The 24,000-nt window shown below is 40.4% G+C and overlaps 1 protein-coding gene across 2 annotated transcripts in view; it reads right to left on the bottom strand.

The window, feature by feature from the left end:
• Positions 1-24,000, bottom strand: part of LOC125036112 — a 145,760-nt gene that overhangs the window by 43,659 nt on the left and 78,101 nt on the right. Inside the window, exon 2 of one of the 2 annotated variants that reach the window (XM_047628538.1) lies at positions 9,121-9,147. Coding sequence is in view for 1 of the 2 variants with exons in the window: in XM_047628529.1 (XP_047484485.1) it covers positions 6,527-6,609 (83 nt within the window). In the remaining variant the exon portion in view is untranslated. Of the gene's footprint in view, positions 1-6,526; positions 7,070-9,120; positions 9,148-24,000 lie in introns of those variants that run through there. The other variant, XM_047628529.1, reaches the window with a different exon arrangement.

The raw sequence follows: 24,000 nt of genomic DNA, 5'->3' as shown, positions 1-24,000 counted from the left end.
AAAAATCCTTACTTGTTTGAGAAAGAAGGGGAGAAAAAAACGCGAGTGAGAAATACGAGACACAAGGAAAGGGAGTTGAGAGAAGAGAGGTAAAACAAAGAAAAATGATAAAAATGGGTAAGGAAAGAAAAAAGAAGATACGAAGAATAAAAGAGAAAAATTGAGAGAAAATAAGATGGACGACAGAGATAAAGCAAACAGAGAGACAAAAAGAAAATATAAATAAAAAAATGTAAGGAAAGGAAAGAAAAGGAGAAAGAAAAACACAAATGGAAAAAAAAAAACGCAACCGAAGAAGAGCAAGAAAATGTGAAAGAGAAGAGGTAACAGAATGAATGGGAAAAGGCGGAAGGGATCAAGTTCTCAGAGAGGAAAGAAAAAAAAAACAAAAACATAATAAGAAATGACATAATTCCTGATAATTCTTTCTTTTCTCCTTTCGTAAATATTCGATCAATCTTTATCTCTTTCTTGATCTCTTTCTGTGTACATGGCCAACCCTCTTCCTTTGTTTGGAGAGAGATGGAGAGATGGAGGGAAGGAGGGAGGGAGGGAGGGAGAGATGGAGAAATAGAGAAAGAGAGAAAGAGAGATGGAGGGAAGGAGGGAGGGAGAGATGGAGAAAGAGAGAAAGAGAGAAAGAGAGATGGAGGGAGAGATGGAGTAAATGAGAAAGAGAGAAAGAGAGAGAGAGAGAGAGAGAGAGAGAGAGAGAGAGAGAGAGAGAGAGAGGAGGGAGGAGGGAGGGAGGGAGGGTGAGAGAGAGAGAGAGAGGAGGTAGGGAGGAGGGAGAGGGAGGGAGGGAGTAGGGAGAGGGAGGGAGGAGGGGGAGGGATGGGGGAGGGGGGAGGAGAGATAGATAGATAGATAGATAGAGAGAGAGAGAGAAAGGAGGTAGGGAGGGAGGGAGGGAGGGAGGGAGGAAGAGAAGGAGGAGCAGGAGGAGGAGGAGAGAGAGAGAGACGCATCTCTGTTTTTTTCATATATACACACATATAAAAAGACATAACTATGCTTTCATTTACCCGTGCATGTGCGTGCGTGTGCGTGTGTGTGTGTGCATACGCGTGTGTGTATTACACTATTAAATGTTGCAAAATGTTTAAGAACCGGAAACACATCGCCAGATTCCCCGAAACGCCTGCGGCTCTCGGCCACGGACTAGAATCTTATAGTCTCGATTTCTGTCTCTTTCCTTTATTTTTTCCTTTCTTCATAACTGTTGAACGTGTTTCCTCCTCCTTCTTTTAATTTCCTTTTGGGACTTCGCAAGGAGTGGCAGACGAGTTCACTGACCTCGCCGGAGGTTACCAATCACCTCGCGTTGTGACCTTATCTTCGACACACACACACACACACACACACACACACAGACACACACACACACACACATACACACACACACACACACACACACACACACATACACATACACATACACACACACATACACACACACAGACACACACACACACACACACAGACACACACACACGCACACACACACACGTACGAGTATAATTCCCCAATTAGATGTTCTGCATCACTGCCTCTCATGCTTACCCTCAGCATTTTCTCTCCACTTGTTCGTCATGCAAACTGTCATACGCAAATAAAGATTTACAACTCATGACCCACATCAAGTAAAATTTTATCCTTGGATTCGTGTGGTTTTCTTCTTCGTCTTTTTATTTACTTATAAGTCCTTTGCTATTCCTGGGACAAAAATGACTTTTCACTGTTTCATTTTTTTCTCATTGTTGTATTTCCTTCCCCTCTCTAGCTATGTCTCCGCTTCTCTCTCTCTCTCTCTCTCTCTCTCTCTCTCTCTCTCTCTCTCTCTCTCTCTCTCTCTCTCTCTCTCCCTCTCCCTCCCTCTCTTCTTCCAGTTGCTATTTATAAACCAGTTTCGCAACACATGCAGGCTTTTCGTGGACACATGCAAGAGAGACGCCGAGTCATTCCGACATGCGCTAATGCCAAAGATGCAGGTAATGGTTCTATCCACTAAGGCAGCGTAGATATAAATGCAGCACACCTGTAGTTCCTGTATCCATAAAATCATACCCACACATTCAGTATACCCATGAGTCGAGTATGCCGCAGCTGTAGTGTTCTCCAGAGGTCAACACTCTCGTGCAAACCAGTATGTTCGTGTAGTCATCGTGCCAATAACATCGCGATTCAGAAATCAGTATATTTATATGAATGACGACGAGTGAACGTAATGTGAGAATACGTAAATTTGTCGTAGGTATATTTGTGGAGATAGAATTCGTGTACGCATGATCAAAACATGAATGAATTTACAAACGACGTGACGAGAATTGCAAGCATTAGCGCGTGCATTTCCATTCACAAAGATGAGATGTTCACATTAAAAACTCGAGAGATATCACCGGGCTATTTGCAATCATAGCCATTTGCCAAATTGCGAAGAACTCTGAACTGATCAATAAAACAAAAAGAAGTAAAAGAAAAGAAAGAAAAAAATAGTTTATCGACACTTCTAGCTGAAAAATTGCCTGAAAGCATCTTCGTTGTCGTGGCCGGAGATGGAGAGGCAGGAGGAGGGAGATGAAAGGAGAGGATGGGGGAGGGATGGGGGAGACTGGAGGGAGGGGAGGAGTGATATCAATAGATTGGGGAAGGGGAGGGGGAGAGGGAAAGGGAAGGGGAGCGGGAGAGGGAGGGGAGGGGAGGAGTAATATCAATAGATTGGGGAAGGGGAGGGGGAGAAGGAAAGGGAAGGGGAGCGGGAGAAGGAGGGGAAGGGGAAGGGGAAGGTGGATGAGGAAACTGGCTTTACATGTGCAGGACTGAGGAGCCGAAGCATGCGGTAGAAAGAAGCTTAGATTACCGAGACATGCTGGGAGAAAATCTTAGTAAGACAATAAATGTCGAATTGTTTTTATTGAATATCTTGCCCTTAAATCAGTATTTCTTTATAACTATAGTATGCTAATATTATTCACGTTGCCACTTTACTTAACAAATTGTTCTGAAATCAATTATAGATTTAACTGCTTTTGCGATGCCCGTGCATGTCTGAAGCATTTATTGAACAATCATTTAAAACTAATGAAAAGATTACATTATGACAGAGCTAAAGTTTGCGTGCACATTCATGGAGGCAAGTCTGGGCTTACCAGATATTTATGAAACAAAGAAATGTTACTGAAATATAATGAAACTAGACACACACTCGGATTCAAATTTCTTAAGACTTAAACGTTTAAACTAAAAAAAAAAAAAAAAAAAAAAAAATCTAAAAGGAAAGAAATATTACTAAAAAAAATACCGAAACTCAGACTACACTCGCCATCAAATAAAACAAAATAAAAAAAACTACACACAGATAAGCATACACATTGCCCATCCAAACGCAGCTCCAAAGGGGTCACAGCACGAACACACACACGCATTCAAACATCTCATTTTTCGACCAGTTTACTCGTCGGCGCTGAGGGTGACGCAAGGTTTGGCAGGCGAGGCGGTGTTTTGTCAAGCACACGTAGAACCGCTGTGATTCGGTGGGTCTCGAGCACGGACGTCGACTTGGAGGATAAGAGAAGAAAACGTAGGATGAGGGGGGAAATATTAAAGAGAGAGAGAGAGAGAGAGAGAGAGAGAGAGAGAGAGAGAGAGAGAGAGAGAGAGAGAGAGAGAGAGAGAGAGAGAGAGAGAGCGAGAGAGCGAGAGAGAGAGCGAGAGAGAGAGAGAGAGAGAGAGAGAGAGAGAGAGGAGAGAGAGAGAGAGAGAGAGGAGAGAGAGAGAGAGAGAGAGAGAGAGAGAGAGAGAGAGAGAGAGAGAAGAGAGAGAGAGAGAGAGAGAGAGAGGAGAGAGAGAGAGAGAGAGAGAGAGAGAGAGAGAGAGAGAGAGAGAGAGAGAGAGAGAGAGAGAGAGAGAGAGAGAGAGAGAGGGGGGGGGGGGGGGGGGAGATAGAAAGATAGAGAGATAGAGATAGATAGAAAGAGAGGCGGAGAAGAGAGACGCTGAGGCTTGTCTTGATGTCGAGAGGATATTTACCGCTGGATTTCTGGATATGTTGTGTTTGTTTTTTGATGGTTATGTATTTGCTTGTTTGCGTCTCTATGTCGGTTTCTCTTTATCTTTCTTTTCTTCTTTCCTTTCCTCCCTCCCTCGCTCCCTCCCTCCCTCCCTCCCTCTCTCTCTCTCTCCCTTTCCCTCTCTTTGCACACAGTGGGTAATTCAGAAGCAAACTAAAACAGACAGCATGTCACACCAAGAATATCCATTGTAACAAATGGAATAAAACAAAACAAAATTATTATCTCTCTCTCTCTCTCTCCCTTTTCCATACATATCTCCTCCTTTCTTCTTCTCTCATATCCTCACCCCCCCCCCCCCCCCTGTTTTTCTTCCTCACTCTCTCTCCCCAGCATCTATCCAACGCCAATTTCCCCGACTCATTGAAACGACCGAGACAATATTACTACCACCACAAAGGGTCGTCCAGCCTGCCCTGCTCAAGGTGCTTTCCAGGACGACCTCGAGCTCAAACCCTGGGAAACTCTCTTGCCTAACTTCTGTCTTATTCCAAGACAGAGAAACGGGTTTTGACGACGGCGGGAACCTAATGCAAGCAGGTCACAACAACCCCTTTTATGCGGCCCTGTTGATTATTTTGTATATAGCCATTAACGGAATTCATTAATGATGTTAATAGTTAGAACCGGGGTGCATTTAATGTATGAAAGAGTGTGTTTTGTATTCACATACGCCTGAATCAGCAATGCCTTGAGGCCCAGGGGCGTCTGTAACGAATTCTGAGTATGCTCGTCTTGTATAATTACACTGTTAGTTGTATAATTATTGTGTGCATAATTGAAAGGACGAGGAAATGTGCGTATACAAATATACAAATACAAACACACACAGAGACTTACACACACACACACACACACACACACACACACAACACACACACACACACACACAACACACACACACACACACACACACACACACACACTACTGCAGCAAAAAATATTTTCTCGCAATGCCACCGTTAGAGCATTGATTCCTCCCACCACAAAGGACACATTTACAAAGGAAAACGAACCACAGTCTTCCAACAGTATCACCTCTAGCAAAATCCGTCTGTTTCCCGGCCCGCATGCAGCCGTAATTTCAATACCGGTTACGTCATGGTCGACGTAACGACGTATTATCATTCTATTTTAATTCGTTCTATCGGGTTTATGACGTTGAAGACTCGAGCAAGGCTAGTCATAATTCCCGTAGGCGCTCACTCTGTTAAGAGCTCCACTTTTAAATGTCCGAAAGAAACGCTCGTCTGATGTTTTGACAGCGAGATATGAAAATTCGCAAGTTAATGGAATCTTTTTTGCTTCTTTCTTGTGAGGAAGGAAAAAGCCAGGAAGATGATGCAGTACTTCGTCACATCTTCGCTATTTTTTAACGGAGTTTTTACCTGGAGAGAGAAAATTAAAATTCTAGAATGATCCTTAGACGTCTTCAGCATTTGAAGTTGGAGCATCAAGGCATCATGTCATGATAAGTGATTCTTCTGTGAGCATGATTTTTTGACAGCCTAATGTGCTTTTTTTTCTGCCTTTTATTTCTAAATCGATCCTGTTTTTTTTTTTTTTTTTTTTTTTTTATCCATTTCTACATAATTCCAAGTCCAATCTTATCCGACATTTATTTTCTGACGTTTAAGAAACTGTTTTTAGATAATATTTCTGACTTCGCGGCGTAGATATCCGAAACTTCTAGAAACAGCTGCACCAAACTTGTTTTCCTCTCGCAAAGTAGTCAACATTCAACATTTAAAGTCTATCTATCTATGCATACCTTCTACAAAAAAGGAGGGGAAGAGAAATGACTGCTAATCCCTTCCGAAACCAAAAACACCATTTATTTGCCTATTAGCCTGTGTGTTTACCCATTATAGTCCAACGGCCACCACCGGGGACTCACACCTGTTCCTCACCTGCAAAATCTCTTCACGTAATTGAGTAACACAGACCGGGAAACCTGTTCATCACCATGACCCACCCTACACTCCTGACTTCCCCTGCCTCGTCCCTGACACACTGAGTCTCATGGTGTGTGTAACGGTAGGAGGGGGGGGGGGGAGGGGCGTGTGCTTGTGCTTGTGCTTGTGTTTGTGTTTGTGTGTGTGTGTGTGTGTGTGTGTGTGTGTGTGTGTGTGTGTGTGTGTGTGTGTGTGTGTGTGTGTGTGTGCGCGTGCGTGTGCGTGGATGCGCGTCTGTTTAGTTATATATCTACGTCTAGCTCCCTCTATATATGTGTACATGTGTCTATGTACATATGCATGTATGTTTCGGTCCTTAATTACATATCTATCCTCATATGTGTACGTTTATGTGTGAACTTCTGTGTGTGTGTGCTCCTATGTGTGTTTCAGCACGGATTACAATTTTATATGCATGTCTTTCGCCAACGTATGTGAAATGTTTCCTTAATAACTAACTTGCGTTTGGAGGTATGCCTGGAGCAGGAGCTTTAGCCTTACCTTACTGTTAATACTTGTTGTCCAAAGATGACTAGACTGTTTTGTTTACTGTGTTGCGTTAACTGTGTCTTGCTAACATCCATTGTTACAATATATTTTTTAAAAGTCTTTATTAAATTATTCACTTGTATCACCACGCTGTTTATTTCTTTTCTGATCTGTGTCACGACGTAGAACTGTTGAAATATGACACTATGGAATTGATGGAACTAATCGACATAGTGAAATGCGCCCTCTACACTGTCTCCATTATCAACAAGAAGCAATACTGTTCTCAGTGTCTTTTGTCTTCCTGTTAACGCCTGCCACAGGCTGAATGACGTTGTCTCAGCCGATCTGTCAGTCACATCTCAATCATCACTAACAGTTGAGGTCGTCAAGTATCGAGCACATAAAGAACTGTTACAGGCGATACACTGAACGAACAATCGAGCGACCGATAAGCACGGACGATAAGTAAAGCGTCGGCGTCGTGGTCGTCACAATTCGTTACAGAGAAGTCGTCACAAACTGCCAGTTATGTATTGTACAACAGTTACGTGCGGCGACACTGGCAGTACTGACTGACCAGCCCTCCCTTGGCTGCCGCTGCTGCGCCTCCCGACCCGCGCAGCCAGTCTGGCAAGGTGCTCGACCACTCCTTCCTGTGCGGCGACGTTAGTACTGCTTCGAAATCTCTTTTAGGTATTATGAATGCACTATTTGGAATCGATCTTCAAATTGGCGTGTTGATTTAGCCCTTAATAGCACGATAGAGGAATTAAGGAATCACGTAGAAAATTATTGGTTTGCTACCGCGTGGAGATGGTGCGGTTCGGAGGTAAAAACTGGTCGGTCTAAAAGTACCAAGAGCCCTAATTGTCGGTTATCCGGTAGTCGTAGGGCCGTCGTCGAATGTGCGTATACGTGGATGGATGTCTCAGTCTGCACACGCAAAAATCACGTGTACGCAAAGCATATCTCTGCCGAGTGATTTTTATCTCACCTTGAACGATCCTAACGCTCATAAATACTGACTGAGTGACGTTGATACGACGAGTGTGGAATCTACAGAGGGAAAAGTTTCACGGGTACACTCAGAAGACAAGTTCCAGGGGCCAAAATTTTTGAGTGATGATGCATGCCACAGCATATTGTCAGAAAATATATATTTTCCAGAAGGAAAGGAAGGGGAATGCACAGCTAATTTCTAACTTCTCATGGCCTTGTCCAGGATGCTTTTAGTAGCTTGCCTTGCTCATGTCTCGTAGCGTAGGTCAGCCACACATTCGTCTCGAAGGGATACCCAGAGTTAGAACCTGTATTGCCACTTCTCTCAAGGAGATTGCAGATTGTGAAGGTGTGTGTAGAGTGTATATGTATATATATATATATATATATATATATATATGTATATATGTATGTATATAGATGTATATATGTGGACATACATATATGTATGTATATACATAAATATTATATAGACATATATGTATATATATGTATATATATGTATATATATGTGTATATATATGTATATATGTGTATATATATGCATATATATATATATATATATATATATATATATATGTGTGTGTGTATATATGTATATATATATGTGTGTGTGTGTATATACACATATATATAAATATATAAATATATATATATATAATGAGAGAGAGAGAGAGAGAGAGAGAGAGAGAGAGAGAGAGAGAGAGAGAGAGAGAGAGAGAGAGAGAGAGAGAGAGAGAGAGAGAGAAATAGAGGGAAGAAGAACTAAAGTGAGAGAGAAGAAAACGAAAGAGAAAGAGAGATGTGAAAGAAAATTAAGAGCAGACACGAGACTACCTGTAATATAATTAGTTATGCATAAGAAAGGACAATTTCAGATACAAGAGCTAAGCGACAAGGAAAATGAGAGGTACATAATAATGAACGAAAGTGAACGACAAATGAAGTGGGATGTCGAAACACGTACATAAGAAAACAAAAAAAAATCAAAATAGAAAAAAACAAAACAATCAGAACAGAAAAAAAAAACAAGAAGAATGAATGCGAAGTAGATGAAAAGAGACGACAAAGAGGAACGAGAGGAAGTAGGAGTGGCTTCCAAATAAACATTCGCAAAAGTGTCACTGCTAGATAAAAACAAGAGCTCTTTCTCTCTTAGGTTAGTAGACTGACCGACTGACTTCTTTTTTTTTCTTTTCTTTTTTTTTTGTTTGTTACTCTGCAGCGGGGTTTAGGATCTATTTTAGTGCTTCTTGGGAATAGAAGTATGAACTTGACTGATAGCCTGCGGAGATCAGCTGACCCGGAGTAAACAGCTGTTATTACCCGTCAGTGATATTGACGTGAATCCTTCAGCTGCCTTATCATTCCCGGGATTTCTGCTGACAACATAATTTTAACGATCATATATGTATCATTTCCTTTCTAATTCAAGCGAAATAAAGAAAAATCAAGGTACACAAAAAACACTGAACTTAACCCCTTCTTCGATATAAATCCCCATATAAATTTATATATTTATATATACGTGTCATTCGAAGTAAGTACCTCCTCCTTACCTGAATCCTTACGACTCGGAGATAACCCACGACCCTTCGACTCACCTTAAATCACACGCGATCCTGGACGACCTGCGGGAAGAACAAGAAATAAGAAATTAATTTAAAAGGGTAGCATTTATTTTGCCAATCACGCGCGATAAATAGTATACCAAATAAAGAAGTAAATTAAAATAAATTCTCGGGGCAGACGATCAAACATGGCGTTGACCTCTAATACGTCGTCCGTGTTGAGTGCAATGACTTGATAAAACCTGCTCTAGGTTATCGAAGGCGGACGGGGAGGAGGAGGGTGAAAGGAGTGAATGAGAAGAGGAGAGGAGGAAGATGTAGTGGAAAGAGAGGTTGAAGAGGGAGGAGAAGAAAAGTAGGAGGAAGGTAATGTAGAAAGGGTAAAGGGAAGGAAGCGAAAAGGAAAAAAAGGGGGGAGGGGAAAAGGAGAAGGAGAAGGAAAATGAAGAAGAAAAAGAAAAAGGAAAAGAGGAAGGCGAAAATGACGAAGACAAAGAAAAAAAAGGAAGACGAAAATGAAGAAGAAAAGAAAAAAAAAGAAGACGAAGAAGAAATGAAGAAAGAAAGCGGAGAAGAAGGAAGGATAAAGGAAATCAAATAATCATACAGAGAGGTGGTGGAGGAGGGAAGATAAATATCTGTGATACGTGTCTCAAGGTCCGAAAATACTTCATGACTATTCTCCATCTCTCATTTTCCTTCATTGTTTATTATTCGCCCCATGCTTATTTAACTCTTTCCACCTATCTTCTTCCCTCTGTCTCTCCCCTTTTTCGTCTTTAATTCCTTGCTCCTCTCTGTTCAGCCATCTTTGCTTTAATCGGGTCATCATAGGTCAGGCAGCCACACAACACGGACGATTCGCTTTTCCTCTTCATTTCCATAATCATTATCACTTTTCTTTATATTTCTCTGTATTTTCTGTATAACTGTGTATTTGGAAATCTAATGTTGGTAATGATATATATATATATATTTTTTTTTTACATTCAGACATATATTCACGTACGCGCACACACACACACATACATACACACAAACGAATACATCTATATACACATATTACGTGTGTGCTTATCACAAAAGTTCTCTTCGTCTTGCTCCATCAAAATAAATTTTCCATCCATTGTTTACAAATAAAATCTTGATCGCCATCGCGCTTCTCATAATTATCTAAACAAGTTCCCCACTTATGACCTCCCCCTCCCCCCCTTTGCTTACCTCCCATTCCTGGCGATGCATTAAAGTCGCCTCTCTTGCAACTTTGTGCGGACAACCTTGCCCCAATATGCAAATGCACTCGCACATACACATACCTGGCCGGTTCCACCCATTCACCTTTTTTTCCTCTTCGTCTTTGTCCTCTCCTTTGCTTCCAACCTTTCCTGTCCTTCTTGGTTATCTTATCATTCGTTTTCCTCTTCGTCGTTCCCTCCATTTGTTTTATTCTGTTCTCCCTTGTTTCTTTCATTTTTCTTGTCCCTTCGGCTTTTCCTTCTTTTGTAATTTGCTTTTCCTCTTTCTCGTCTCCCATGCTCTTGCTCTTCTTTCTTCTCCCCATCTCTCCTTTCCTTTCTTGGTTTCTTTGTTCCTCCTCTTCTTCCTTTTCTGCTATTTTCTATCTGTCTTTAATAAATACGATTTATTCGAGTATTTATTTTCTTAAAGATCTGCTTTGTTGTTCGATTATGAGATTCCCCTCGTCTTTATTTTTAAAATATTCTTTCAGCTTGATAACTGCACACTATCTTAACTTGATTTTCCCCTTTTACTCATTAATTCATCATTCTTTCTCTTTTTCTTTTTTCTACATGTCAGCTTTTCTATCACGTTTATTTACGTCTCTCCCTTCTTTATCCAATATTCTTGTTATCATCTTCACTCTACGTTCTTTTTAATTTTCCTTGTTTTCCTTCACGTATCTAAGTTATGTCTCCTACCCCCTCCCCTCCCCCCCTCCGATCCTCCCAAGACATAAACAAACATTACTCACACGACAAGAGGAATCCAAGTAATTGAAGCATCACTTTTCATCACGAGAGAGAGGATTCTAGATCGTCATAAGAATCTGATTCCAATTAAGATGCGAAGGAGACAGTGACCTAGACGGAGCATGCGCGCTGAGAGAATATCTTATAGTGTGTGTTGGGAGTCCGGTAGGACTTTTTCACTCCTCTCCCTGATATCCTTGTTCACTGTTTAAAAGGCTGTTCGTTTTTTTTTTCTCTCTGATTGTTTGTCTCTGATAGTGTTTTTGTTTGTCTGTCTGTTAGATATTTATTTTGTCTCTGTCTTTCTCTCTCTTTCTCCCTTCCTTCCTTCCTCCCTCCCCCACTCCCTCCACCCCTCTCTCTCTAGCAACTCCCTTCACCGCCCCAGTTCACCTTAATTCTCGACGTGGACACTAGTTTTATAGAGTGACTTGCATTCACAATCCCTAGCCTAAGTGCACACTAACTCGCCGTTTGATTCGTCCACGCGGTCATAAAGTCGTCGATAGAATACTCACTTTATGCCTTTTATTCACTTCGTAGATTACAACTCTTCTTTCATTCTTTCATTTCTAGTTATTAGGCCACCTCATAAAGTTGATTTTTTGCTTTGTGATTTCCTCATATCCAACACTTAATGCACCTGTCGATTATATGTGAGAATGAAAAATTCCGTAGCACATATGCATTTTGAAGTGGTTCATTCTTATTCCAACCTTCTTTTATATTTGTCATAGTGAATTCATTTATTCACAGCTCCTAGAAGACCCAGGGACCTTGCGATTACAAAGCAAATGCTGTACCACCGAACTTATGCCTCCTCCATTGCAACTATCGCGGCCGGAATTCAGTCAAGGGACCACGTGGGTCGGAGTCTACATTCTTACGTAAAGATTTCCAATCCAGTAATCCTCATGAATAAGTTCAAGATCTTCTTGAATAGAAACATATTACTAATATATTATACTTTACACATCATCATATTGAAGATAGTTCTTCTTCTTGAACAACCGTGACATAAAAGAACATGGATTTTAAGTCGAGCGATGATGCGCAAGGATGGCCAGTTTCTTTCCATCCCGACGTTGACCCTAACATGCTGAAGCAGTTGGTGAAGGGGTTGGCTTGTGATTGCAAAGCCTGCGTTCAACCCCTTAGTTTATACTCCCTCTATCTATCTATCTATCTATACACACACACTAAAACGCCTGTGTCTCTCCCCTCTTCACCTCCTCCGAGTCATGGAAACAGGAAATTCTCGCTTGGGTACGCTGATGTGACCTCGCTTGAACTTTTTCTGACGTCGTGACCTCTTCCCTGACCCGTTTTTGATACATTCTTGAGGATTCTCGTCATATTTCACTTTAATCATCTGACCATCTTGCCTTTTTACGTTAAATACGAATACCTATTTGCAGCACTAGATTTATCATGGATTGAAGAAGCAGGTATTCTCGACAAAATGTAGATCTCGCAAAAAGTTCAGAGAAATGCAATAAAGTAGTTTATACTGCGCCGTAATAACATATTCCAGTTAAGGATGATTGGGAGTGGCAATGAGGTGAGTATTTTCACAGTTCCTTCTGCCTCTCCTCCTCCCTCCGTTTCTCTTGCGTTTTTTTCTGTAAAATCTTCATTTTCTTTCGTTTAATTTTCGACAGTCTTTTTTCTTCTAGTACTTGTACTTGTTTAATATATATATTTTTTTTCATTCTTCATTGCTTTCTGATCTCATCATGACAAAGCTTTCCAGTTTTTTTCTTCTTCCAGGAATACCACTCCTCCCTCCATTCATTAAAACCATGTCACTTTTCTCGTCCCTTCTATCTCCCCTCCGTCTTGAAACGATATACGAAGTTCGGATGAAGTAAAACACGCGATACACTAAAATCCTTTTAGAGGAGGGCTCTCAGAAATATTCCCTTTTCAACCCTCATTTGGACTAGTTTTCAGCTGCCGAACGCGAGAGAGAGGCATTGAGAGACAGAGATAAGGAGGACGTCGTCTAAAATGAAGATTATGTTGTCTCTCTGTTTCAATCCTCGCCGCAGATAAAAGTATGACCCGAGATGACATAGTTGCTGTGGGAATAGATGGATAAGAGAGACAGTGTCGATGAGGCGTGTCTATCGGAGTCAAGATAAGAAAGGAGTATTCAGGTTATGTTAGGGGGGGGGGGGGAGTTGCAAATGTAACAAGGCCTCTGATCCCATGTTGATCAAATTTTCCCGTAAGTCCACCTTCACCTCAACCTTACACATTTATCTCAGCAACTTCCTCTGTACTGAAGATTTACTAACTTCCCTAATCTACCTTGTCCTCTGCCAGCACCTACAAATGGGCGTGGCAAAGGGGATTGGTGGGCGGATCTGGGCTGGTCCCCACGCGCTAAAAGGAATCCATTGTGTGAGTGGCACGAGCAAGAGAGTGTGGAAAATGCGTTTAGCATTAGGGACACCTTGTCTGCTGAGCTTGTCCATGACGGAACGGGTGTGCATGTTTTCATTTGCATTTACATCCACAAAAGGTGTCATGGGCCCGAGAATAGATAAAATGACATTTAAAATGACACCGAAATAAATAGTATTATATATGTGATGTGATTTACAATGACATGATGTAAATAGAAAAAGTAAACATAAAAAACTGCGTTCTCTGTCCTTTGCTTCATACATGGGTTTATCTCCTCTTACGCCCAGTCGAACGCAGGCAACCTTAAAATACGACAAAGGAAGAGATATAAATATGATTTAAACTCTCCATTGCACTGATCTAATCAAAGGGGGTACATTACCGACCGCTGCACATCGCAGCAGTCGCAAGTTGGAAAACTTAGCCAGGACACGAAGCGCTTGCTAATGAGGCCGTGATAAGCCGTAGGTGGCGAGGGCGCTGCAGGTGCTCGGGAGGGACTCCTGAGGCTCAGGAATTTAGAGAGCAAGCCAGGGACGCCGTGGTTTTCAGGTCTCCCGTTGGTAAGCGCTGTGCCCGTCCCGTGAGGCAAAGAGGGAGAGAGGACGGGTTGAGCGGGAGGCCGGGCTGGCCGTCGACTTGACTGAGAATCTCATTTTTCTGGGAGGGCTCGCTTCGTTTGCCTTTTGGCGAAATTCAACAAAATGTATAGAAGTATGAACTTATATATCTAATTATATACAAATATCTGCATATACCCTTATATATATATGATATATATACACACACACATATATGTACACATACATATATGTGTGTGTGTGTGTGGCATTCTTCCAGAGTCCTTCTCTAGATGACCTCCTCAGGCATCCTGTTACCTATTTTCCTTGACTCTTGCTTCGTCCTTCTACTGTTGCTCAGATATGTATATATATATATATATATATATATATATATGCATGTGTATATATATAAATATATATTTATATATACATACACATATCTACATATACATGTATATACATACATACACACATACACCTATGTATATGAATATATATATATATATATATATATATATATATATATATCCATGTGTGCCTGCATGTCTGTACATGTATTTGTGGATTTTTTTAAAGAAAACCTGGCAGGGTAATTAAGCAGTAAGATCAGCGCCTTAACAATTGCAATTTATAAACTAAAAAATGGTACACAATTCCGTAGACTTCGGCAGAAGTTTCGGTAGCCTCTTCGAATAACATATGTAATTCACCCTCCACTGTTATTCCTTCGACCGATATCATCTTACAACCCCCCCTGATATAGTATCTTTCTATCTTGCTCCATTAACTTGGGCATCCGGCGTTGGCCTTACAATGCGGTGCCCAAAGCAAGGGAAATCCCGCTGCGACGCTTAACTCGCATGTATCTCTCGAGTTTCGCTGGGCATGGAGCTTTTTTTGAATGGTTACTGCTGACAGGTAGATCTCTCGTTGGCAGGTGGTTCTGGGACGAGGATTTTGTTCGGGAAGAAATGGGAGGTGTAGTGGAAATGCTGATAGTTGATGGCGTTGCAGATGGGGATGAAAAAGAAGTAAAAGAGTCCAATACTTATCTATCTATCTATCTATGTTTATATATATATATATATATATATATATATATATATAGAGAGAGAGAGAGAGAGAGATACATATCATCTAGATATCTAAGTACAGATATAGGACTATACAAAGGGAAACGATTTATAACGACAGTAGAAATCATGGAAGAGTATAGATGCACCTGAACAGTAACGGTACCAGCGCTCCCAGCTACTCCTCTACCCAAATCTTGGTATTTCCGCAAAGAGTTCTTCCAGAGTCCTTCTCTAGTTGACCTCCTTAAGCTTCCTGTTACTCATTTTCCTTGACTCTTGCCTCGTCCTTCTACTCGTGTTTAAATAAAGGTGAAGCTTGTTTATATTGTTGCTCGTGCAAGAGTGCTCACGGTCCTGTGATTTGTCCGGGTGTACGATAAGTTATGTATGTGGTTGTGTGTATATATGTAAGAGGGAGAGGGAGACGTAAAAAGAGATGGAAGAAGGGGAGAGAGAGGGAGGGAATGAGAGGGAGAGGGAGAGTGAGGGAAAGAGGGAAAGAAGAGAGAGAGAGAGAGAGAGAGAGAGAGAGAGAGAGAGAAATCATTTGTTTATTCCCAACAAAAATAAGATAAACCTCCATCGAACACTATCACGCGTGTGTATCTCACTGAACAAGAATGCCTTGCCTTTCATATACCCTTTTAATCAAATATAGAACCTTAAAAGATGCTTTATAACTGTGCGCTAACTTTTATTTCCCAAATTATTTATTACCAGTTTTCTGTCATACAGTGGATATTCTAAATTCATAACATTCTGCTGTGCAAATATCTTGACACTCGTAGTCATATGTCTACTTGTTTATACTATCTGTGATAATATTTACACCAAATATAATCTAGTCAAACGATGCAGACAAATATCTTGTTTGATATCTAAAGTTATCACAAACATGAATCACGAAAAAAAAAAAAAATCTCAACAACCGCAAATTGTAACCACATTTTTTAGAAATACAAGTAACGTGATTCCCCCCCCCCCCATTCAGAACGTGTTACGAATTCTCCACGCGTGTATTTCGCAGAAGGTTTTACTGTCAGTATTCGTAACTTGATGGTACATACCTTTTTTAAGCCGAGTCAGTGTTTTAAGTAAAGTTTTGAGACGAAGACTGTTTCGTAACGTACATTCGCGTGTGTTTTTATTCCTCTATCTATTTATCTATCTGTCTGTGTATATTTGTACTGAATATATAATTACTATTCTTCATTTCTTTAATTTTTGGTATCCTTTGTTTTGTATTTTACTCCTTATCATCCTAAAACAGCCTTTGATGTATCTTTAACTGAAGGACTGATATCCTTTGCATCTTTCCCAAGCCAGCTGAGAAAAGAAATATTCAAGATAATAGAGAAACCACACAAGAAATGATGAAAGAACGATGTACAAAGACAAGTTGAAGAAGAAAAAGAAAGGTTTGAATCTTTTTCGTATCGTGCATAAAACATTTATCCTGCATATGACCTACAGAACACGGTGATCATGCGAGAACGGTGTGCTTTGAACATAAATAACATAGACACAATGAATATGATATTTTTGTTATCATTTGTTGTAATCATTTGCATTACGGTGATCACGATGACACTGATGATAACGACGATGGTTATGACGATGATATAATAATGATATTGGTATGTTGATAGTAGTAATGATACTACCTCTGTTACTGCTGCTAACAAAATTATAACAAATGAAGGAATATAATTATGGTATTTTGCTTCAGCAATAATATACATAAAACATCCCTTAATACAAAAAGGAAACAAAACAAAACAGAAATGAAATAAAGAATAAAAAATAAAAAAAACCCTATCAAAGCGCCCATTCCCGATTTTGTTTCGTACATATATCAGCCTTTCAAATGAAACAATACGTGCAAACATGCTTAGAGAGTTTTATTATTAACCGGATAAGAACATTTTCCTAGAATAAACACGGGGAAATCCCGCTAGGACTGGTCTGCAGGTTTCCCACCGAAAATGTGCCACAACCGCTTTCTGTACTAAATTCTTATTTACCGTTTACGTGTGTGTATTTATCGTCCTTATTTTGTGACAATATTGTTATCTTTAAAACGTAATAGGCATTGATACCTGGATGAATGAAAGGAAATGAGTGGGAATGTTGATGTGGATTCCGACGAGTTGCTACAATACGTTGCGTTTATTTATTATTATTATTATTATTTATTCTAGAAAGCCAGTCATGAAAAAAAAAAAAAAAAAATGTCAGTGAGAAAGTATTACTGGAAAAGGGTGTGTGAAAATAACACAGGAATCTGACATACTTAAAACTAGGCTTTTTGATCCATAATATGTCGTTCGTAAAGCTAATGAAGTAAGCCTGTTTTGGGTTTGTTAGGGCGAAAATGACATTAGACGTTTCGATCTGTAAATAATGAAATTAGTAATAGGTGAGTAGTAGACCGGTCTTAAGCTTATCAGATTATCCATGCGGGCATTAATAAAGCATACATAGTTTACCTGCCTAATGGACTCACTGTGTTGCAAGGTACAATATACTGTAAAGTATTTGGAGTGAGAATAAATAAATAAATACACACACACATCCATTAGACTCCATATCTATCGATCTAATAACCTATTTACCTACGCATCCATCGACCTATGTATACAAGTAATACCTTTATCTGTCAAATCCCCCAACCTATAACTATCAATTCATAGAGCAGTATGTACGAGATTTACAACTGTGACACAAGAGCCAATTTGCCCGAGGGGAACCACGACAGGCCGTGCACCTCAGCTGGAATGAGGTTAATGAGGAAGGCACTCTATATTGTAAGTTGACATTATATTATTTTATCATAATTTTTATAAGGTGATTGTACTCTCAATGAGTCAAGTTATGATTCGAACGATAAAGGTTATGATCAAGAGATTCATAACCGTTAGATTTTCTTTTAAATATCTTTTTTTGTTTTCTTTATGACCTAAAGTCGTTTCATTCTACATTCCGTATAAAAAACAAATATTAAATATGGCAAATTATCAAACTAGGATGTATAGGATGTCAACAATCTACTTTGCCATTTGCCAAAATCCAATGTAGTCATCCCACAAAACAAAAACAACGCTTTTTTGTTTATTTTTCTTCTTATCTCCACAAGAATGTTCTTTCTCGATCCCCTTTACAACGCGCACTTGAAAGCATTATCAGGCCGAGAGATGAAGTGTCCCCAAGAAATGGCAAGAACTCGTGGGTCATTAGATTATCAACGTAATTAGCTCGTTGATCACTCTCTATCACGCGACTGAGGGTTGGGGGTATGGGGTAAGGGATAAGGAGCACGGGGTAAGGGTATGGGGTTAAGGGGGAGAGGGAGGAAAAATCTGCAAAGCCACCCTTAGTGATATTCAGAAGACGGCCAGAAGACAATAGGCTTTTGATCTGGTATTTGAAAGTCATGATACCAATAACCACTGGGACGAATGTTGCTGAGTCTTGAGATTTTTTTCTTCTTTCTTTCTTTCTCTTTATCTCTTTCCTCTCATTTTATAATGATTTTTGTTCTTTTCTTTTACTTTTAATGCTTCGTTTCTTCGTTTATAACTTTATTTGACTCTAAATCTCTTTCTTCTTAATTCCTTCATATGGCAATTCTTTCTTATTAAATTTCTTCTCATGGGAAGCGCTGGACTGATTTATGAAGGCTGTATTCCAGATAAGCTTTGTCGTTACTCTTCTGTCGTTATTATGACGTTTGTATTGCCCAATTTATTATAACTTGTTACACCTGCGCATTTATTTTACGTATTTATGTTGATTATGTTTTGTTATTATTGTTTTAGTCTAGTGGAGAATTTAGAGCGACTGTATACAACAGATGCAACCTACATCAGCGAAGGATGTAGAAGGATCATTTATCACAAACCTCCCTTTGACTGCCCCCCCCCCCTCCCCTATCCCCAAGCCTACCCACCCATACTCCCTAGTCTCCCCCACCCCTTGCAACCCTACCTACCCCATCTCCAAACCCTTATACCCTTCTCTCCTACTTTACCCCCTTACCCCTTCTCTCCCACCCTACCCCATTACCCATCCCTTGCCACCCCCTACCCTTATACCCATTCCCTCCTACCCTACCCCCTTACCCCATCCTTCCAACCCTACCCCCTTACTCCATCCTTCCAACCCCACCCTTACACCCTCCTTCCTTCTCACCCCCCCCCCCCTCCACCCCGTTCCGACATCCTTCTTGTTGCCGATTCAGTCCCGACTCCAACCCGTTTTAGCTTTGTGACCGCAGCCAATTTATTGTATTCCGAGCGTCTTATTAAAGGCTAGTTTTTGAGGTCCCTTCGACAGAGAACTGGTTTCTTCTTTTGAATTACTGCGACAGATTCATTAAAATTAGACGGGGGGGTATATCTGATAACATGTTGCATCTCTGAACCGTCATGCAAAAGCAATAGGGAGAGATATGGGTTGCAACATGCGTAGAGCCTTGTTTAGGTTTGAGTTCAGTTGACTGCTTTGTACATGTGTATTTATGGATGTTCATTTTTCATCATTTTATCTACTTGTAAATGAGTTTTGATATCTTTATTTGCAAAGCTGTTTAGGGATATTATTTACCTTCCTTCGTGTCTTCTTTTATCCGTCTGTTTCTATCTCTCTGTAAGTGTGTGTATGTGTGTGTGTGGGGGGGGGGTATTTTTTTTCTTCTTCAGATAACACTAAAACTTAAACATATTTGCCTAAGAAACTCTGTGCTCGTGACTATTTTTTTTCAGAATGAATGTTAATTAGTCCCCGATTATCCAAGCTGAAGAAAAAAATAAGAAAATAACTTTTCAGGTTTTTCTTTCTTGCTTCGAATGTGATATTTTTACAATCATTTTTATCTGTTTCATAAAAATAAACTGAATTGTTTAATTGGTTATTCTATTTTATTTACATAATAAAAGGGGTAGAATAAAAAAAATAGTGTTTTATTTTATTATCATTATTGCTAATAATATCGTTATTGTTATTATTCGTGTTATTATTATCATTATTATTATTATTATTATTATCATTATTACTATCATCATCATCATTATTTTGACCCGAAGTCGCTGGCTTTCATGCTTCTCTCTAGCAAACGATATTTAAGAAATCAAGTTTAATCCTTTCAGTAAACAGAAACAAAGGTTATCACAGGAATCTTACTCACCACCACAATTGAAAATCGTCTCCCTATTCGCCACGCCCTGCTGTGATATTACGTATTGTTCTCGCTCGTTGTAGGAGTACTTTTTATCGCCTGCAGACTCGAGACAATTAGTTAAATGCTCGTAATGGAGACGTAAAATTGGAGGTCGTGCTTGGGACGGAAGGGTTGGTATGCCTGCTTTGATAGCGAATATCGATAAGGTTTTTCTTCTCGTTATTTTTTTCTCTCTCTCTTTATCTCTCCGTGACTTTGATTTTACATTCTTGTGTATATGTTCCTGTTTGAATTATCTTATTATATGCAAAAAAAAAAAAAAAGGGAAAAAATACGAACACGAATGCAAGAAAAACACACACACACACACACACACACACACACACACACATCCATTCACGGCCGCTGAGCTGTGAACACACGTCGACACGAGACAAACACACTCGAGTAACCAAGATAAGGGCAAAGGAAATTTCTCCTCACAGCGAAGACGTTATCAAGATGGAGGTCGTGCGGGACAGAGGGGGGGGGGGGGGTGAGATGGAACCAAGAAGGAGCCGGAAAAAAGGACCAAGAGGAGAGAGAGAGAGACTTGAAGGAGAATTTAACATCTTTCCTTCCTTCCCATTTTTGAAACAAGACGTGACTCCTCCATCTTGGTTCCTTGGGGCGCTGTGCCTTGCTGACAAGAGCTTTGCCTTTAGAAGTTATGGAAGGAGAGGAGGGGATAAATAATGCAAGGAAGGGAGTGGTAGTTGTGATAATTTGTGCGAAAAGGAATTTGGGGATAAAATTACTCGTAATACAGTAATTGTACAATACACGTAGTTTAAAATCGTAAATAATAAATGAAAGAAAGAAAGGATAACGAACTCAACATAAATACGATAATAAATAAAAGAAGCATAAACAATGCCAAAGAAAAGGAAAGATATAATATAGAAAATAAACATCGTGGACGTCCCCACACGAACGAATACACAAAGTCAGATATGGAAATGAGTACCCGGTAAAGGACACACACACACCTAAATCATGGTTACGAAAAGCAGCGGCGAAGAATAAAGGTACGGAAGGAAACGAAGCTGATTTATAATGCATAGAAAAAAAAAGGTTGGAGGGCGAGGGTGAGCTGTTGGTAAAGGTTTACTGACGTTCCAATATCAACGTGTCAGATCTTCAGTTTTTTTTTTTACAGTTTCCAAGGGGGTCTTACATGGTTCAGGCGATTCCGAACACTGGAAGCAAGAAGGAAACCTTCCTTACGAGCTAACGATAGTAAAAGGAGCATCTAAAATATAACAAAAACAGAATAATTAAATACCCTTCAAAAATTATAAAGAGAATAATCCATCATTAGCCTCAAATATTCGCCTAAAATGTCAGTGACAAGGGCTGTTAACGGATATCGAACCGAGGGATCTGGTTTTAAATTTTATAAAAAAGCACGCAACAGTTCTAGTGGTTGTGATCAGGAGACGGAGTCGTTCAGGGTCGTCCTGAGAAGCATAAAGAAGCACTGGGATTACCGTTGCTTCATAAGAGAGAGAGAGAGAGAGAGAGAGAGAGAGAGAGAGAGAGAGAGAGAGAGAGAGAGAGAGAGAGAGAGAAAGAGAGAGAGAGAGAGAGAGAGAGAGAGAGAGAGAGAGAAGAGAGAGAGAGAGAGAGAGAGAGAGAGAGAGAGAGAGAGAGAGAGAGGGGGGGGGGGGGGGAGGGGGAATGTAGAGATCTAAGCATTTTTTTCTTCTCCAAGTTACACCTGTGGAAAATTCATTCATGGTGTGTGTGTGTGTGTGTGTGTACATGTGTGTTTGCGTACCCACGCATTTGCATATGTGCAAGTTAAACGCGGCACCTTGGCAATGGAAACAAATAAAAATGTTATCAGCACTTCCCACTCCCCTGCATCCTCTTTTGCACGCTAATAAAAGCCATGAAAGACCATGACTGTAGCATCATCGACTAACTCCCTCCAGCACACGACCCCACACTCGAAGTCTATCATAGATCCTAAAAAAACATCTCACACACTTTACTTAAAGAGTTAGCGCCATTCCCCGAACAGCTCTTAACCAGGCGGAGGAGCTGGTGTCCGCAGAGTCTATCTTGGGGACAAAGAGCGGACAAGCAAGCGGCCATCTTTACGTGTCGGCGAAGCGAAGAGGACAGCGCATCGGACGCCCCGGGAGAGCACCGTATGAGGATTGGTATCGCTGGTCTTGCTCGTCACGACTCGAAGGGATAACGACTACACGCTGTCTGATGCAGGACAACAAACGCGGGGAGGTAAGGGGAGACGTTTCGTTCTCTCTTTCATTTTCTCTCTTTTTGTATTTTTTTTTTATCTGTGTTTCCTTCTATCTCTGTCTCTCTCTAAGGATATCGGTGTCTTTTCAGAACGCAATAGAAGTTCATGACAAAAATCGGGGGGAAAAAAATTAAATTATATATATAAATTTTTCCAACTTCTTTTTTCCCTCCTATCAAATGTCCATACCAATTTTCTCCCAGTTATCGAAAGTAATATCCTCTATTTCCTATTTTTCTTTTTTCTTTTAATAATATATGTATCATTTTTATTAGAAAAGCCCGCACTGGTATGTAGCTTCGTGTATATGTTAACAAGGTGTCAGTCGGTGGCCTCGCCTTTTCTACGGGCGTTGATATTGCACCTGCCCTTGGGTGTGATTGACAGGTGGCAGATAACATCCTTGCAGAAAATGATTTGTCGGTCTGATAAAATAAATATTGCATACAACGCACCCTGATTTCAAAGGGCAGGCGTCTGGGTATGGGGGTGTGGGGGTGGGGTGGAGTAGAAGCAGCGTGTGGAAAACCATGTTGAACAAGATTGCAAAGGATCATGGTCCGCATTTTTTAATTTTTAATTTGGATCTGGTGATGTTAGTGGTAGTAAAAGTATGTAACGCTTTGTTATGAATCTGTAAAAGGAGTAATGGGGATCAAGATACTGAGAATATCAGTTGAATTTCATGATTGTCAATAATTTTCTGTACACTATGATGGTGATAATTCGGTTACTGATAACAATAACAACTAAAGAAATAATGCTAATTCAGATATAGATATATATAGGTTATTACAAGAAAATACTATGCTCCTAAATAAAGACTTTACATAAACCTGACAAGAAATATGGTGAGTTATATGCGTACATGTATTGAAGCTTGTGTGTGTGTTTGCGTGTGTTTGCGTGTGTGTGTGTGTGTGTGTGTGTGTGTGTGTGTGTGTGTGTGTGTGTGTGTGTGTGTTTCTTACATCTACGCGTTACCATTCTAACCATATAACCCACCTCATGCTACACTTTATGAACACTTGAAGACCAACGCTCACATAATTGATTTCGAGCTTCATTAGCCCATAAAACTTCAAAGGAACAGCGACGGGCGCAACTGACACGAAAGATTACTCGCAAAACGGTCCAGAAACAAAGAAGACCGAGCCACACGTCGCCCGAACGGAAGACCGAGGACCGAAGACCATAACTCATACGCTTGGCTCGGCGGCGGTGATGGCCAATCGCTCAGCCCTAATTCATTGTGTTATGAAAGTCGCCCTTGACGAGGCCCCCCGCTGCGAGTATATAATGGCGGCGAGAAATCAGAAATTGGGGGGAAAAGGAAGGTTGGATTATGTGATGAACTTCTTGGTACTGATGTTTGTTTCCTTGT

This window comes from Penaeus chinensis, chromosome 2 (genome assembly GCF_019202785.1).
Source record: "Penaeus chinensis breed Huanghai No. 1 chromosome 2, ASM1920278v2, whole genome shotgun sequence".
Lineage (NCBI taxonomy): Eukaryota > Metazoa > Arthropoda > Malacostraca > Decapoda > Penaeidae > Penaeus > Penaeus chinensis.
The sequence above is the reverse complement of the archived record's forward strand: the minus strand, read 5'-3'. Positions and strand labels throughout refer to the sequence as shown.